The sequence below is a fragment of the Crocodylus siamensis genome, chromosome 8 (genome assembly GCF_052110815.1).
Source record: "Crocodylus siamensis isolate JL-2025a chromosome 8, ASM5211081v1, whole genome shotgun sequence".
In the NCBI taxonomy this organism is placed as follows: Eukaryota; Metazoa; Chordata; order Crocodylia; family Crocodylidae; genus Crocodylus; species Crocodylus siamensis.
In genome coordinates, this window is record NC_143402.1 from 10,969,701 (window position 1) to 10,988,226 (window position 18,526).

General features: G+C 46.0%; 2 protein-coding genes across 13 annotated transcripts in view; one reads left to right on the top strand and one right to left on the bottom strand.

Annotated features, from left to right (window-relative positions):
• Positions 1-61: 61 nt before the first annotated feature.
• Positions 62-7,818, bottom strand: NKAP (NFKB activating protein). Its single transcript, XM_090060359.1, has 9 exons — positions 7,463-7,818; positions 6,577-6,657; positions 5,951-6,024; positions 5,654-5,764; positions 3,801-3,843; positions 2,177-2,292; positions 1,920-1,995; positions 1,137-1,286; positions 62-671 (listed from the first exon to the last, which is right to left on the bottom strand). Exons 1-9 carry the CDS (start codon positions 7,768-7,770, stop codon positions 497-499), a joined length of 1,134 nt encoding a protein of 377 aa, XP_089916485.1. The 5' UTR covers positions 7,771-7,818; the 3' UTR covers positions 62-496.
• A 32-nt stretch (positions 7,819-7,850) lies between these two features.
• Positions 7,851-18,526, top strand: part of ZBTB33 (zinc finger and BTB domain containing 33) — a 50,038-nt gene continuing 39,362 nt past the window's right edge. For 7 of the 12 annotated variants that reach the window (XR_016443865.1, XR_016443866.1, XR_016443869.1 and 4 more), the window contains exon 1: positions 7,851-8,067. Coding sequence is in view for 3 of the 12 variants with exons in the window: in XM_090060355.1 (XP_089916481.1) it covers positions 8,040-8,067; positions 13,560-15,595 (2,064 nt within the window). In the remaining 9 variants the exon portion in view is untranslated. Of the gene's footprint in view, positions 8,068-9,355; positions 10,147-12,698; positions 12,774-12,821; positions 13,321-13,559; positions 18,415-18,526 lie in introns of those variants that run through there. The other 5 variants (XR_016443872.1, XM_090060355.1, XM_090060357.1 and 2 more) reach the window with 5 other exon arrangements.

Sequence of the window (18,526 nt, forward strand, 5' to 3'; positions counted from 1 at the left end):
TGTATAAACAATCCAACTGTTTGGTTCTTAGAAAGATAAGTAAACAAAGCTCAGGAATTCCCTAGGTTTTGCTACTACAAGTAGCCAGTTTATGATGGACAAATCTATAGTCATTGGTCAAAATAAATGGGAGATGGCATTTATCCATATCACCAGCAGGTGACCCGTCCCTCGAGGCAGATGGTGCCAGCCTGCTGTGTCCGATTCACTAATACAGCACATTTCCATCACTATGATCACAAACCTTCCCTTTGTGCTGCTCGTTTTCATTACCCAAGATTCTGTACTGCCACTTATGGTAGTTCCCTGGAGGTGGGGAACAAACTGTTCAAGCAAACTACCCATGAGTAATTGTGCTTCTTCGATACAAGCAATCTATTCCAGAGGGCTGGAAGGTCAGACAGAAGGCACTATACCACTGGACAGCTCCTTGCAAATCGCAGGAGCAGGTTAGCTGCTGTGTACTGCAATCAGTGCTGCCCACCCACAAGGATATCTATTTGTCTTCTTTGCCCTTAGTTTTTCTGTAGACCATTTCCCGGAAGCTCGCCAGGATCTTGTTCTCTCGCTTCCGCCTCTCCTCCTGGTTGAAAGATGCCAGTGCTCTCTTTTCATCCGCACTGTAGATCTGGTTCTCTTTACGCAGACGCACAGCCTCCATTCGCCGATGCCTGAGGACAAGAACATTGCATCTCTCATCTGTCACAGAACATTTCCCTACTGCCTGGTGCAAAGCCAACATGTCAACCTGTACTAAGCTGTCAGGAAGCCCCATGCTGACCCTCCCCCAAGGTCTAAACATCAGACATACAATGATGCAACCTGCTCATTTTCAAGTGTACGAAAATCAAGGGAGGGAGGGTTGCAAAGTATTTTCCCCTCTGGAAAAAAACCACGCTTATCACTGACTTCTTTTGGTCACCAGAGATGAGTAACTAGATTTGAAGTGAGAGGGAGTTTAACTTTTATCCTCGCACAGTGCTCACAAGCTGCAACTTTTCTTTTTCTTTCAACTGGTTTGGGAGAAGTTCCCTCTTAATTTAGAATCCCATTCCCCACCCATTGCAGGGCAAAAAAGGGGCACAAGGCCTTGGTTTCCGCAAGCTACAGGCAACCTCACACATTGAGAAACCTACCTGCTACCGCTCATTACATAGCCAGAACTCTCAAATGATGCAATTTCTTCACTGGTCAAGCCAATTTCACCTCTTCGGGGGATGCGTTTTCCAGCCTTTACGTACTCTGCCATAGCTGCACCCTCACCAGGCAGCAAAGCATGGCCGTAGCTTAAAGAGAGGAAAATAATTTCATCAGTGCCGACTCAGAGAGAGCACAAAAAAAAAAAGAGTACTAAAGAATCAGTGCCCTCTTCTCTACACACCATGACCAGTCCTCTCATTACTTTCCCAATATTTCTTGGTTGATGGTTTGTTTCTACATTATAGCAATTTCCCCTAATAAGAGCTACGTGCTCGCCAAATCTGATGTTGAGCCTGTCTGTATAGAAGGGGATAGAAATCTAAGTAATAGCAGCAATGGGGAATGCGCTTTAATGATAAGCCAGGATGGAGTCACCACATTTCTGGGACTAGGAGAAAAAAAAGATACTGGTACATAGTTACTTTGTTGCAAAATTTAACATTTGTTACTTGTGTTGCAACAGAAGGGCAGAGTGTTCTTACTGATTTTGAAATAAAAAGATCAGCCCAGCTTTGAAATTAAAGTCTCCGTAAAAGCATTCCTTTGCCTCAGAGCAGCATTTACCATCTTGTAACAGTGTATGACAGCCCAGTAACAACTAAAACAAGCACAGGAAGACTTTTTTTTAGCATAGTGAAGCCAGGTAAGAGGTGGAAAGGCAACTTTTTGCTAATTTAGTTGACATGATCTATTTGTGTAAGCTGCACATGATTGCTTACTTCAAAGGCCTGTCATCTTGTGAGGCATGCGATTTTGGAGCTTCTGGCCCAATCAAACTGTCAGCTTCTGTATTTTCTGCAATACACAAACAATGAGGAGGATTACTATTGGAACTCTTCATTTTTATGAAAATATAGGACAAAAAAATCATGTCAGTTACAATGTCAATAATATATACAGTGTCAATATATAGTGTAGCTATATGAGCCACATTACTGAAAAGAATACCCAGGAGTTTTGAACTGAAGAAACCTACTTGATCTCTCAATCCAGAGATCTTCCCCTTGAAGCGCTTCATCCTCTGAATCTTCACTGCTGGAATCACTAGATTCTTTACGACTTCTCTTCTTCTTCTTCTTCTTCGACTTTTTCCTATTACAAAGTTAGAGATGCTTAGTTGGTTAAAGCACTTTTCTGGTATACAGGAGACACTGGGTTCATATCCCAGCAGGGCCTGCTTTTATAATTGGGCTCAAAGTGTAGAAATCAATGGCTCAGTGTCTACTTGGCAGCTGGTATCAAATGGAGTACCCAAAGGGTTGGTTGGTCTTGGGGCCAGTTTTGTTTAATATTTTCATCAATGACCTGGAAGATGGGATACACCCTCAGCAAGTTTGCAAACACTACACCTGGGGAAGTAGTAGATATGCTGGAGGGTAGGGCTAGGATTCAGAGATACCTCAACAAATTGCAGAATTGGAACAAAAGAAACCTCATGAGGATCAATAAAGAGAAGCAAACAGTCCTGCGCTCAGGGGAGACCTATCCCATGCACCAGTACAAGCTGGGGGCTGACTGGCTAAGCAGCAGCTCTGCAGAAAATAACCTGGGGGTTACAGTGGACATTAAGGTGAATATGAGCCAACAGTGTGCCCTTGTTGCCAAGAAGGCTAATGACATACTGGGCTGCATTAGTAAGAGTGTTGCCAGCAGATCACGGGAAGTGATTATTTCCCTCTATTTGGCACTGGTGAGGCCACACTTGCAGTACCGTGTCCAGTTTTGGGCCCCCCACTATAAAAACGATGTGGACAAATTGGAGACAGTCCAGTGGAGGGCAAAAAAAAATGGTGAGGGGGCTAGGGGACATGAATTCTGAAGAAAGGCTGGAGGAACTGGGCTTATTTAGCCTGGAGAAGGGAAGCCTGAGGGGATTTAATAGCAGCCTTCAACTACCTGAAGGGGAGGGGGCTCGAAAGAGGATGGACTGTTCTTAGTGGTGGCAGATAACAGAACAATGAGCAACAGTCTCAAGTTGCAGCAAGGGGAGTTGAGGTTAGATATCAGAAAAAAACATTCCCATTAGGAGGGTAGTGAAGCACTGGAACAGGCTTCCCAGAGAAGTTACTGAATCTCCATTCTTGGAGGTTTTTAAAAGCCAACTAGAAAAAGCCTTGGCTGGGATGATCTATTTGGGGATGGTCCTGCTTTGAGCAGGGGGTTGGACTAGATGACCCGAGGTCCCTTCAATGCCTAATTTTCTATGATTCTATGCTCCTTAACAGGCCTACTGGCAAGGCAGGAAAGGGCTAGAAGACCAGATTGAAGTAATCAGGTTTTTTTGTTTGTTTGTTTTTTAACACCACAGCCAAGAGAATAAATCTGAATTCCCTCTTTTTTGTTATTTAACTGTTAAATAAGCCACAGAACACCCTGATCCAACATGTGATATCACAAGTAACATAACCACGTCTTTGGGAGGCAGCTCTTCCAAGTCTGGATTAGGGTCCTTTGCTAACTAAGATTCAGCATGTCTAAAGCTGAAACATGCACTTAGGCTGCTATTAATAAGAGAAACAGAGGTGGAAGCTTTGGTGCTGCCCCCCAAACGAATCAAAACTGCAGCACTTTCCATGCAACATGGTAGAGATGTCCCTTACTTTCTGTGCTTCTTTTTCTTCTTCGTTTTCTTTGTATCTTCATCTGAAAAAAGAAATCAGAAGATCATAAAGTACTGTATTAATATAATGTGATCCCAGTCTTGGAAGAAAGAAATTCCCCTCTCGAAAGCTCAGTTAAGAGACTACAAGGTACACAGCACTGAGCAAATCCCCAAAGTGGCCAAGCACAGGATGAAAACAGAAACGTTCCCTGGATTCCCTCAGTGCACTGCACCTCAAAAGCACTTGGAGATCAGCACTAGGCACTAAAACAGGGAGTCCCCTCCCTGGCCATTTACTGCAGTCACCTAACTGAAATAATTAGAGATGTGCCAATATATTGGCCCATATTGCATTAGCATCGATAAAAGGAAAATTGACATTATTGGCAATTGGCTTTTTTTGGCCTGTTTAGCCGATCACATCACAGATAAATGCTGCATGTGTGTGGATAGCTGCAGCATGCACGCAGCCAGGAATGTAGCCCAGCAGCTTGCATCTGGCTGGTAAGTCTGTGGGGTGTGGAGGGAAGAGGGACGGGGGAGGGGAGAGCAGATTGAGGCCCCCATCACGAGGGAGAAAGTGGGGTTGGAGCAGGCATGGCCCAGCCAGGGTGGAAGGTGGTGTGGGAAGGAGCCACGGGAGGTTCGTCTGAGGGGTGGCTCCCTGCTGCTGCGCACACCTCCAGGGGAGGCAAGGGGACATGTGCTCCTGGATTTGTGCCTAGGGTGAGGGTGGACTGCCCGCTGCATGCTGGGGCCAGGGGCTGCACCAGCCTCTTCCCGATGTAGGGTTGGGTCAGGTCTGGGGGAGGGTGGTAGTGGCGCTGGGAGGGGGGCTACAGAGTAGGCTACAGCCAACCCAAAATTCACTGCAGCCACCCTCCCAGCACCACTCCAGGCACAGCCCCAGCCCAAGCCCTCTGCTGGGAAGAGCCTGATGCATTCCCTGACCCCAAGTCCGCAGCAGGCCGCTCACCCTCACCCCATGCACAAATCTGGGGAGCACATACCTCCCTTGGGGGTGTGCACAGTAGCAAGAACCACCCACTCTCTCCCCGCCCTGCACCCCCTGGCCTGTGGCTTTGCCACGGTGAGGGAGGGAATGGGGCCGGGGCAGGGCAATCTCAGTCTGGCCCCTCCATGTCCTTTCCCTCCCCCAAACACCTTCCACTCCCACAGACTTACCAACTGAACACTGCTCTCCAAGTTGCTGGGCTGCGTATTGGCTATCGGATCGGTATTGGCCAATAGGGCTGGTTAATAATCAGTCATTGGTATTGGCCAAAAAAGTCTTTATTGGTGCACCCCTAGAAATAACGCTTAAGAAGTTACATGCAATATCACACAGTCTGCTCCAGTTCCTACCACACTTGACCTGAAAACTAATGGCCTACATTACAGCTAGGATATCATTCCCTGATGGCTGAACCTCATGCACTGAAGCTGGAGCTATGGTGCTTCTGTGCTAGAAGACTGCTGCAATAAGATGAAAGACTCTATATTACAGGTGTATTAAGGAAAGATTTGAGTGATCGCTTAGTGCAAAAACAGGCTTTTCCACATGTAAGAGGTGGTAAGGAAATCAGAAGACGAAGAGGAACAAAGAAAATGTTACACTTGATTCTTAAACAGAACATGAAAAAGTTAAAGTTGAAAGCAGACATTGACACAATTACAAAAATCTCCTACATGGGTTATGGCTATTCTTCACAATGCAGATTAAGCAACTGAAACAAAACCTCTGGACATCAGGAAGATACCAAACAAAAAGCAGGAGCATTACTGACCATGACTGCAAACATACAGGAGAAGGTTTCAGATGATGCACACCAAGAGAAGCTGTTTTCTTACCACTGGAGTTCAGCTCAGAGTCAGACCCGCTGTCACTGTCCTCAGAATGCTTTTTGCGTTTCCTTTTTGATGATTTTTTCTTCTTTTTCTTTTTCTTCTTCTTTTTCTCTTCTGAAAGAGAGTGTTACAAACGAGATGAGCACAGTCTAGCTTCATAAATCCTTCTGGATCTCAGTATCATGCTTGCTTCTGAATTCTACAAGATGTCAATGAACTTCTCGGCAAATAACATCATCAGGCACTAGCCTGAGATGTTTTATTAATATGTAAATTATTTTGATAGTAAAAATTAAATACCTTCTGAACTGGAATCTGAAGAGCTGCTTTTAGATTTTGCCTCCTCATCTTCCACTGGAGTATGTTCATCAGAACTGAGGAGAAACAAAGAGTTTAACTAATTATGATTTTAAGCAAAGATCACTAATTATCCAAAAGCAAGCACATGAACAACTGTGTACAGATTCAGAGACTGAGTCAGAGTCAGTCATGAATGAAACCATTAAGCAGCCAATTTAAAATATACAAGTCACTTTCAGAAAAACGCTACTAAAGAATCCTAATTTGACTGACAACATATCAGAGTCTTCTGCAAGGGGTGTTTTGGGATTATATGAAATATCATGAACTGATCATATCAGTCTAGTGATCGGTTGATGTGTGTAACGGTACTTCCTTAAAAAAGCAAAACAAACAGAAAACCAAAATGAGTAGAATTAGGGCAACTAAATATTTAAATGTTTTTAACTGACATATTAAGTAAAGTTTTATTCTGGCCTGACATAAGATACATAATAGAAATTATAAATATACTGAAGTAATGAAATTATTAATACCTTTATATGGGGATGCTACTACAGACAAGGGTCCCAGAAAGAATGGGGGGGGGGGAAGAGGGGGGACAACCACAAAACAATGTTACTTACTCTGGGTCAGGAACCTTTGGTGAAAGCCCCCAGATTTCAGGTGCTCCCAGTTCTCCAATTCTCTCTCTTTCATTTAGTCTCCTGTGAAGATCCACATCAGCATTAAACTCCCACATACTATTCTTCCCAAACGTACATTCAAATGAGGAGTTGTTTGTATCTCTGCATACTAGCATTTTTAATCTCCCAGGCCAGACACAATGAGGGGACACACTTTCTTCAATGGAAACACTTCACGTTGTCTTTTTCTTCCATGGCCAAACAATACATCTCTCAAGCTAAGAACAGGACTCAACTGAATTTTGTTCTGCACAGTCCCCAAAGGGGTCGGTCTGTCTGAAGTACAAAAACAGGCTGATCTATCTTGAAAACCAACGCAGACCTAAAAGAAGGCACCTACCCATTTTTTGGTGCAGCTTAATAAAACAAACATTTTGGTCACATTACAACAGTTCCATTCAGGAATTTGGTGCAATCTTCCAAATGGGTCATTTCAGACATGCTATTTATTACAATGTAAAACAAATCCAGTCCAAAACAAATCACATTAGTGGCTTTACCAGGCGCACGGGTCCTCAAGAAGGCTTTGCAGCTGCCCGCCTTGCAAAGGCCAGGAGGGCAGCCCCAGCGAGGACAAGCCCTGCCCCGGGAAGCTCTACTTGGAGCTGAGACTGGGCTGCACATTTGTGCACTCCTCACCTCTGCAGGCTCCTCTCTTGCACATGCTGCTCAAGGAAACCATCCCCTTGCCCCCCCCCCCCCGGGACACTTGCTTTTCTTGGGGTGACGTCCCTGGAGGGCTCCTGCGTGCAGCCTCCCTCCTTAAGGGGGAGAGGGGGAGCCGGGAGGCCCGGGGGCTGAGGGAGGGGACGGGGCCCGCGCTCGCCTCTGCCGCAGCAGCTCCTCCTTCTCCTTCTCGTAGTCCTCGGGCCACAGCTTCCCGCCGTGGTGGTGGCCGTGGTGGGCCGAGGCCGGGGGCCGGGAACGGCTACGGCTGCGGCTGCGGCTGCGGCCCTGTCGGCGGCCCGGGGCCTTGGAAGCCTCGCGGGAGCGGCGGCCGTGGCTGTGGCTATGACTGTGGCTGTAGCTGTGGCGGGGCGGAGAGGGGCTGGGCGAGGAGCCGCGGCCATGGCTGCCCCGACGCCGGGACCCCGGGGACGCGGCGGGACTGCGGGACCGCGACACCGGGGCCATGACGGCCGCCCGGGGCGCACTTCCGGGTGGCGCACCAGCAAACCCGTCCGGCGGGTCCACTTCCGGTTTGGAACGGAATCTCGTACACCCATTTCTGGCCGTCCCGGGTGTCACTGCCAAATTCTTCCGGCCGGCGGGGAGCACCACTTCCGGGTGCTCACCTGCGGCGCCTCCGCCGCGCAACAAGGCGCTACCAGCGGGTTCCCAGCACCGGCTCCTTTGTGCGGCGGCGGCCTCGCGCTCCCGGGCCCGCGTGCGACGGCGGCAGCATGAGCGCGCAGCGGGGCGACGGCCGAGGTAGGAGGCGCCATTGCTATGGCGATGAGGAGGGGGCGCCCCACCCCCCCTCCCCGGGCGGGGATTCGAGGGGGCGGGGAGGCCTGTGCTGGCGCTCGGGATTTCCTAGGGGTGTGGGCCTGGCTGGGCCCCCCGACTGTGTGAAGGGTTTGGACCCCCGGGCTGGAGGTGCTGAGCAGGCTGGGCCGATGCTTCCATTGGGGCCCAAACCTCAGGTCCGGCCCCTCCGCTTAGGACCAGAGCTGTGCCATGTTTGTGCCCCCTGGTCAGACTGGTATAGACTGGGGGCATGGGGGGTTGCCATCCTCTGCGGCTGGGGCCTGGCCTCTGCCTGAGCCTCCTGAGCGTGCATTGGCTGCCCCATCCCTGCGGCAGGCCGGGTGCCACATCTTGTGTCGCATCAGGGTTGGCGGTTGTCTCGGGTGCCAGGGTGAGCGGGATGGTTTGGAGACGGCCAGTCCTGTGTTGGGTGGGTGGTTGGACTAGATGACCTCTGGAGGTCTCTTCCAGCCCCACTTCCCTGTGCTGTCTGTGATACGCTCCAGCCTCTCCCCTCCCTGTTGTGGGAGCGGGACCTCACTTCACTGCGCCCCTTGTCGTGCCCTCATGCCGCATCCAATGTTGCAGCTGGGGAACATGTAGGCACCCCCCAACCCTGTGGTTGCAACTGAAACAATTCCTTTCCCAAACATTTCCAAGCACGTTTCACTTGGAAACATTTCCGGTTGCTCCCATCTGCACCCCTAAAATCTTTTCAGTCTGCCAGCCCATTCCTTGCACATGACGAAGTTGGTTGTGCCTACAAAAAAGCTTGTGCTACCTGAAGCAGTTCATGCTGAAGGTGCCACCCTGCCTGACTTCAGCTGCGCACGTAACCACTTCCATGTATGCGCCAGACTCTCCCTAGAAGGGCATGTTGGGCTGAGAATCAAAATGCTAATCTGTCAAGTTGCTCTTAAAATAAAAGCTGCCTGAGAGCAACCTTTTGTGTCAGCTGTACTCCACTCCATGGGATCTGTGGAGCTGTCCACAACTAGAACAGGCCTCAGAATGAGGGAAAACAGCACTTTTCCAGTGGACAGCTCATGGCCCTGCAATTCCCTTTCCCCAAAAATCAGAATTACTTTGAATCTTCCTGCTTCCACATCGCAGTGCAAGGTGCAGCATTTCTCCTTTCACTTCCCTTCAGTCACACCCCCACCAAAAAATTGGTAATTTGCATGTTCCTATACACTGCAGATACACAACTAGGCCAGCTATTAAGCACCTATGGCTTTAAAAAATGAATTTACCGTATTTCCTATATTTGTCATTCAGAGAGATGGATAGCTAAGGGGATTTATTAAGTTCATGGAGCCTTTCATCTCCAGAGAAACTTTGAGCCAAACCCAGATGGTGTAACAAAAAATGGGTTTTATCTCATGTTTTTTTCTGACTCCGTTTCTAAGGGAGGTATCAGCACTAGAGAAATCTCACCATCACAGATAGCATTGACTAATAATATTGTTGGTGTTTGCAGGAAAAAGGTTAAGGCCAGACTATAAGGAGAGTTGAATTAGCTTTAGTTTGATTATTGTGTGAATAACTGATCATCAGTGTTTAATGGTTTGTGGAAGCTGATTTATATTGTTGATCCTAATAGGGCCTTTCCCGATCAGGGTGGAGACACCATGCAGGGAAGTGCTGTTGCAAATGCTGTAAACACTCCTGGTGTTACCAGAGGCTTTCAGCCAGTCATGTAGAACAGCAGCCCTGAAGCATAAAAACCACTGGCACAAAATTCCCTGAGGTTTTCATTAATCCATAGAAACCCAGACTTAACAGCTAGGTGGAAAACCACAGAACGTGTGGGTATTCTTTTTAACTTTCTCTTTATTATTTTAATCCTTACAAAACAACAGCATCATACAGTCAGCATCAGTAATGTAGTCATAATCCAGAATGTCACAAACATCACATTTTAACAGTTCTTTACCCTGTGGAATTAGTGTTCTTCCATTTACATCATCAGGGAAGAAATCCTTATGGAAGCTGTTTTCTTCAGAAAAAACTCCATGTTTTTAAAGAAACATGTTTGAGGTAAGAGTCTTTGCTTTGTCCCAACATCTAATAAACATCAGGTGTAAAGAATCACTTCATAATGATACTCCTTATCGTATGGCGCGTGCCACTTTACACAGATCTAAATTAAGTAAGGCATAAATGCAACAGCTAGTTCATGGATGGAAAACTGTTCCAGTTTCCACACCCACTGTGCGCCTTACAGGCAGCATCTGGAAGTGGCAGGAAATCTAATCACAACATATATTAAAATAGGTAAAAATATATTCTCATGTAAGAATGACTTTTTCTAAGGGAGGGATCGCAGAGCTGCGCTGTGAGTGACATTCTTGTGTTATCTGTCTTTATGAGGCTATGTGGGGATAGCTCTGTCATTGCTGAAACTACTGTCATGCCTCACGATCATTACAACTCCATGAGACCTCAGTTCCATAGTGCTCCTGGCTAGTCTCTAATAGAAGATAAAGATGCTTAGCTTACCAACATTTGTAAAGAGCTTCAAAGCATTTTTACATAGATGAGGTATATAATCTTTATACTCTATACATTAAAAGCTGGTAGGCCTGATCTTGTTCCCATTAATGTCAATAGAAAGCTACCCACAGGCTTTAATGAGTTGAATCATGGTTTGCAATCATAAAAAGTGGACTGTCAAGTAAAACACTGCAGTAGTGGGCATGAAATAGGTGTCAGATGGAAATTAGTGCTTTACTGTCCAACAGTGTTTTCAGACTCAAAATATTTCCCTTTGGATACCATATTTGTATCCTGAGATATGCTCCTGTCTAAGACTGCTGTCAGACTTGGATTATTACTAAGTGTTTTACCTCTGAAATGTCACTTGGTCCCAACATGGGCATGGGGGTTTGTTTCTGTCTCATTACCTTATCACATTTTTTTATATTCTTTTAAAGTATATTTATCACTACATTTTTTTCTACCAATTTTCCTGACCCATCAAGCTTTGAAGGGAGCTCTTCATTCCCTAATAATTCTCCATTCTCTTTTAGGAGAAAACAGCTCTTAAGATGGCTTCATTTGACACTTTCTGGGCGCAACTACACAAGATGCTATATCGCCTTAGCAACACGCTACATCACCATAGCAACACAGTATGGCGATGTAGTGTCGGTGGACAAAAACTGTGATGCTGCAGCTATGTTGCCATAGCAACACACTCCCTTGCTATAGCACGTTGTTCAGCAACGCAGCAGCTAAAAATAACTGCGCGCCGCCAGCACTGTACGGTATCGGCTGTTCTGTGCCGTCATTTGATCCTTCCAAAAGGAAGCACTAAACGGTGGGGAAGTAACAACGGCGCTGTAGGGGCACATGTAGATGTGCCCTCTTTTTATCACTGTATTGTAGATTTTTTCCTTCTCTCTGAGAGACCTTATCATTTGATTCTTTACATTTGCACTTTATAATGATAATTAGAACTCCCCTCAAACTATTATTTCTTGAAGCATTTGTTTATCGATAAATTAACGGTTGCTTTTGCATTTTTATCTTCTTGCTTCCAAGATTACCTGAATCTCAGTTCTTTTCCATAAAATACTCTATATTATGCAAGGCGCCCCATATATGTGTTTGTTTTTTAACTACAATATAAAGTTCTTCAAGCAATTTTTCATATGTAAACTGCATCTTAAAATGCCTCGATTTAACTAAAAGTTAAGAGTTATGGGCAAGGATGAAAGGGAGAGAATTTTCAGTTTTGGGAAGGTGCAAACAGATGGAGAATGCAGGAGGTGGGGGAAATGCTGACGCTCTTCCAGATGGCAAAGGCTTCAGAGACTGCGGTGCTCTCCTGACAATGGAAAGATTACGAAGAGGGTCAGATGAGTGACGTCTGTTTCTAAGATGCAGCCTTCCCAATCTGCTGTTGAAGTAAAGCCTCCCACCAGGAAGGGGCAGAGACGGGGGCTGTTTTGCAGCGATGGCCTACACGCCCGGCACCAAAGGCTGGGAGCCTCGCACTGCTGGTTGGTGCATGGAAGACAGAGCCTGGGAGTCTCCAGTGGGATTCCAAAATCAGCATCGTCTTGTCTGCGCCGTGGCTGTCAAGGCGTAGGCCTGAGAGGAGCAGGAGGGGCGGGCACCTTTTCAGAGGAAAAAACTGCAGGACGAGCAAATGGTGTCACGCCTCGGCGCGGAGCAGCCTGCCTGGGCACCTTCCCCTGCTCGCTCCAGGGAAGAGAGCGGGACGCTGGAAGCCGCCCTCAGCCCGGGAACTGGCGGCGGAGGAAGGCCGGGAGGAGGATGCACGTGAGGCGGCGCCCTGCTTGGGCCTGAAGCTGCTTCCTTAACCCCTGGATCCTCAGCGCCGCGGAGGAGGAACGAGCCGGGCCCGGCTCCCGACCATGTGGTCCCAGCAGCCTCCACGTGGGGCCCAGCCGCCCGGAAGCAGCCAAGCGCGCTCGGGGCCACGAGCCGGAAGCAGTCGAGTGCGCTCTCTCCACCAACAGGAAGCAGCCGAGCGCGCTCGGGCCGGCAACCGGAAGCAGCCGAGCGCGCTCGGGCGGGGCGGGGTGGCGGCCAGGGCGCCCTCTGGCGGCCGGCGGGGGAGGGAGGGAGGCGGGCGCGGCGGCGGCTCCGCTCGGCGCCGTTGTCTGGCGGAAGCAGCGCGGCCGGCGGGAGCGCAGGTACCGGCCCCGGCCCCCCTGCAGCCGGGCAGCGGCCGCCGCTCCTCCCCTCCCCGCGGGGGCCCGGGCCTGGCTGCCGGCGGAAGGGCCCCGCCCGGCCCCTTTTGTCCCGGCGGGGAGAGGAGGGGCCCGGTCCGGTCCCGCCGGGGCGGGGGCGTCGCGGTGTCAGCGGCCGCGTGACCTCCCGCGGGCCCGGGCGCGCCCTCTGCAGCCCCCTCGGCCGCAGGGTGGCCTCGGCTCGGCTCCCCGCTGGGTCACTTGGGTCACCTTCGTGCCCAGCCTGAGCCACGCGTGTGCGTGTCCACCAGCGCCGCGGACCGAGAGGCCGGACGCAGCCGTTCCTTGTCCTCGGGCGCGTGAGTGCCTCGAGGCACCGGTGCCCGGCTGCGCGTCAAACCGTTTCGCGGGCGGCGACTCTCGATCGTAAGGTTTTTAACGCCTGGAGTGCGGAGGGCTCGTATCTCGGTGGGTTTGGTGTTCCCCTCCCACGAATGGTCCCAGACAAGTTTCCTGTTCGCTGTCCTGTCGGATCGAACGCCGACGACAGGTATTTGCACGCTCGTGCGCAGAGTTGCGCGGACACATCATGAGAACTGTTAGGCTCGTGTTAAACAATAGTGGGGTTGTTTCAACGTGAACAGATTCAGCATTTAGGGTTGGTTTGAAAAGAGCAGAGGTGGGAACGTAGGGAATTGTGTGCTGCAGCTGAAAGTCCTCGTGTGCTGACGTGTATACGTGTCATCTCCTTGTGTACTAACGTGGTTCTTTTTCCTTTCCTTCCTGAAGGAATGGAGGGCAGAAAACTCATTTCTGCAACAGACACCCAGTATTCGGGCATGCTGCTGCAGTCATTGAATGAACAACGCGGCCACGGACTTTTCTGTGACGTTACCGTCATTGTGGAAGACCGGAAGTTTCGAGCCCACAGAAATGTCCTTTCTGCCTCAAGCACGTATTTTCACCAGCTCTTCTCAGTGGCAGGGCAAGTGGTTGAACTGAGCTTTATCAGAGCAGAAATATTTGCAGAAATACTCAACTATATTTACACCTCTAAGTTAAACCGTATTAGATCCGATCTACTTGATGAGTTGATTAAATCAGGGCAGTTATTAGGAATTAAGTTCATAGCTGATCTGGGTGTACCTCTGTCACAAGTAAAAAGCATATCGGGTAGTGTCAATGTTGGTACTGCAGAAAATTTACCTCCCGGCTCAAATCAAGAGGGTCTTGAAACACAAAAGTCTGTAGCGGCGCACAGGCATCATGATATGATTGGCGGGATGCCTATCATAACAGAATCCTTTACCTTGCATGGCGAAGAATATGAGACTACAAAAATTACAGTGAGTGATTCAGATGACGAGGATGATGATGTTATCTTTTGCTCGGAGATTGTACCTGCAAAGGAACGTCCTTCAGAGACCAGTGCGGTGACCCAGAATCAGCCTTGCCCAAATCCTGCTGTGGTTCCTGACCAAAAGCCCTGTGGAAGTGGTGCCTCTCCCCCTCTAAATACTATCGCAACCACTCAAGCGCTCACTTTGCCTGTCAGCCAGCTAACTCCAAACCAAACACAACCTAGCGCTGAACCATTCGTGTCCTCGGCCCCAACGCATTTGACTCCTAACGTCATTTTGCTAAATCAGTCTCAACTCAATCCGTCCCCAAGCATCAGTTCCTTGCATGTGCCTCCTACAATTAACTTGCTTGAGGACAGCCATCAGCCATCAGCTAATGATTCTTTAACTGAAATGGAAACAACGGCTGTCGAGGAGGAGGAAGAGGAGGAGGATGTGGAAGATGATGACGATATCATTAGTTCGTCTGGCTCAGTCAGTAGCAGCTCTTTGGTTCAGCAGTCTTCTCCCCCAAAAGTTGCTGCATTGGAAGGATCAGGTGTACAGAAAAAACAAGTTGTTTCATTTGCAGAAGAGCCATCTTCCAACTCTGGAGAGTTCAAAATAAAAATCTCAGATGTTCTTACTGAAAACAACAAGGATGCCTCTGCAGGGATAGCACCAAAACCTGTGATGGAAGGTCAGAAGATCATTACTTTAGACACGGCTACTGAAATAGAAGGCTTATCCACAGGTTGCAAGGTGTATGCAAATATTGGGGAGGATACATACGACATAGTCATTCCTGTAAAAGATGATCCTGAGGAAGGGGAAGCCAAGCTTGATGAGATGCCGAGAACATCTGCGGATGATCCCGCAAACAGAAAGCGCATGAAGGTAAAGCATGACGATCACTATGAGCTCATAGTGGATGGAAGGGTTTACTACATTTGCATTGTATGCAAGAGATCCTATGTCTGCCTGACGAGTTTGCGGAGACACTTTAATGTTCATTCCTGGGAGAAGAAATATCCATGTCGATACTGTGAGAAAGTTTTCCCACTTGCAGAATACCGCACAAAGCATGAGATTCACCACACTGGTGAGCGAAGGTACCAGTGCTTGACATGTGGTAAATCTTTCATCAACTATCAGGTTATGGCTTCCCACATGAGATCAGTTCACAGTCAAGATCCTTCTGGAGATGCCAAGCTTTATCGTTTACATCCATGCAGGTCATTGCAGATCAGACAGTATGCGTACATTAGTGATCGTACAAGCAGTATACCCGTAATAAATGAGGATGGAATTGTTTATCATGTTGACACGGGAAAGGATGGTGCTGAAGGAACAACCTCTACTCCTCCAGCCAAGCAGATGACCTGGGATGATATTTTCATTCCGCAGGCAAATGATGCGATTTTTAAACAAAATCCTGCGGAGGGTAGTACTGAGTTTGAGTTTATAATACCAGAATCTTACTGAAATGTTCTAAATTATGCAAAAAGCTTCAGTACAGAAAGAGTGCAACTGTTTTTAAATTAACTGCTAAAAATATTGGAAAAAAAATTGTTCAAGTGAAAAAAGGTGACCTGTTCTACCAAGTCATCAAAAGGTAGTACTTAGATGGATTATTTGTAGCTGCGAAATGGTTTGTAGAAGCAATTTGTCTGCAAGTTTACTTGAATACAGAATAAGACATTTCTAAGGAGCTGTCAATGTTTTTCCTAGTTCATTACTTTTGATCACAAAATGGAAAGTTATAGCTTGAGGAGGTACAGTTTCTTTAAAAGGATTACAAATATTCTTATTTGTTTTTTTATGAAATAATTGGGGTATTTACTGTACCGATGTTTAATGTAAAACTTTTCTTTCATGTTAGCACTTTAATGCTGAATTTTGTTTAGACATTAACACCAAGACCATAATAAGATTTTCAGCATAAGCTTTTGGATATGGCATAGTTTAAAAAACAAAACAAAAAACCCTCCCACTACTCATATATTGACTCTGTGAATAGTGTATTACTGCAGGGGTCCAAAATAGCTGATCCACTAGTTTGGAGACCAGTATATCTTCAAACCAGCATCTTAGTTTTGTTTTTCAGGTCTGTAGGAAGCAGTTATCTTCAGAAAAATTTTCAGACTGATTAAAAAAAATGCCCAGTTTGGGCTAAACCAAGTAAGCTTTATTTATATTTGGCAATACAGTAAGCAGAGTATTCAGTGGCTGGACCATTATATTTTATTCTTTTTGCAATGGAGAAAAAAATTCAAAAGACAATATTGGGGGTGGGGGGCATTTAAAAAAAAGATAAAGAAGGCTTGTGCAGCATGTTCTTCAAAGCGGGAAGAGTAATGTTAGGCCTTTTTACTACTGAAGAATAAGCAGGTAGTTTGGAATATGTTGCTGCTTTTCTGTTTTGTTCATTACGGAGAAAGGCTTGGATTAAATATTAAAATAATGTTTATAATACTCTTCCTAGCTGAAGGCTGCAGATTATACTTCCCAAAAAGAGAGAAATTATGTAAATGATGCCTCATCTCGATAGCTGAGACTTAGAGACTGGCGTAGCTAGATTTAAGCAAAGCAGAAAAGTTGTGAATTTTTTTTTTTAATCCAGCAGGAAGGGATGCAGTCAGGAGGACTGAAACCACAATCAAGTTTTTTGAAACCCCCCCCCCCCACATAGAAACGCAGTAAAATCTTTGTATAATTTCCATGGCAGAGGCATATTGATGTTTCATTTTCAGTTTTAGGTTTATAATGCCTTTTCCCCCCCTTGCAATTGGTACATATTTAGGCACTTAGAAAATAGTTAGTAAAAGTCCAACTTGAACAAGGAATGTTAGATCTGAAAGAAAGCTGATCAGCACAGTCATAGTCTAGCATTTCTGGTCCAGTGACTTGTCGAGTCTTTGTAAATGGTAATATGAAAATTTACACAGAGGTTTTATAGATGACTGAAAAGGATTGTTGTGCATAGTATTAGTTAGTTATCAGTAATCTTGCATTACATTTCTTACCTAAACTGCAGTTAAGGATTTTTCTTCTCATTTTCATGTTTTTAAGAAAAATACTTCCATGTTCAGACCAACATTTATCTTATGACCTTCAACCTTAAATTTCCATATATCTGTAATTTTTAACAGACAGATGAATTCTGTTTCAAGGTAAAAGGTTTAACTGTAACTTAAGCTATAATTAAAGGGTACCAGAAATCAGTGTTTGTAATAATGGGAAGCAAAAAAAAGAGAATTTGTTTACCTTTTTAAGTGAAATACTTGGCCCTTCTCTTTTCTAGGCTGAGTGTATAATGTTGTAGGAATGTTTAAAATCGTATTGTAAACTGAGCATTTTAAAATTGGGAATTAAAATTCAGTTAAAAACTTTGTGCATTTGCAAAATCACAGAATAGTTTGATTTTCGTGTAGATGTTGGTAAACTGCCCTTTGGACAGAAGGGACGTGTTTTTAAATGTTATAGGTTGGATGTTGTTGGAGATGGTATTTCAGCAGTTAAACAGAATCCTCTGACTTATCTAACTGTATGGCACATACAAATTTTGTAGTCCTTTGTCGTAAGAAATAAGGGTATTTTTTTTAACAACATCATGAGACATCTGGAATTCTACATATGTTGCAAGATATACATTCAGTAATAATGGAAAATAACAGCTTCAATATTTGCTGCTGAAAAGTTTTTTAAATCTTAAATTTAACTGTGCCTACTACAGGTGTCTTTAGAGGAAAACTGGAAAAATAGGGGTTAAAAGTTGTATTTTTGCTAGAAGACTCGTGTTTGCATGTGTCTCAGGGTCTTCAGTTTTCCTTGGAAGTGATTTTTAATATCCAAAGTCCAGAGGTCATGTAAAACACACTTTTTAATTTCACTTCCAGTATTTATTGGGTTGAAAACATGCTAGACCCCTTCTTTTGACTTTCCGTGGGGCCATAAGCTTTTATATTTAGATTTCTGGCTATTGCACTATAGGACTTTTTTTAAACCTTAGCTTCCAGTTTTACTTCATTCAAAACCTCCAGTAAACATTAAGGAATTGGTTCTCAGCAGAAAATTGGATTTACACTGACTGGTTGAATCTGAAAATGCCTTTAAATAACTAGAATTATAACACCAAGCAGAGATCCTGTAGTAAACTTGATCATTTTCAAAATCATGTATAAAAACACTTGATCTGCTACAAGATGTAACAACAGTGGCTGAGTCCTTGCTGTATGGTTCCTATGGGAATTTTTACCACAGCATTCCACTATATGAATAAAACAAATGTGGAAATAACAAAATTCATAGATTGCTTATTTATTTTGTACTGTTAAAGCATGCAGCTTATAAAAAGATGCAGAAGCTGACAACTGTACACATTGAACATTGGGTTCTCCAGCTGTTACCTAACTC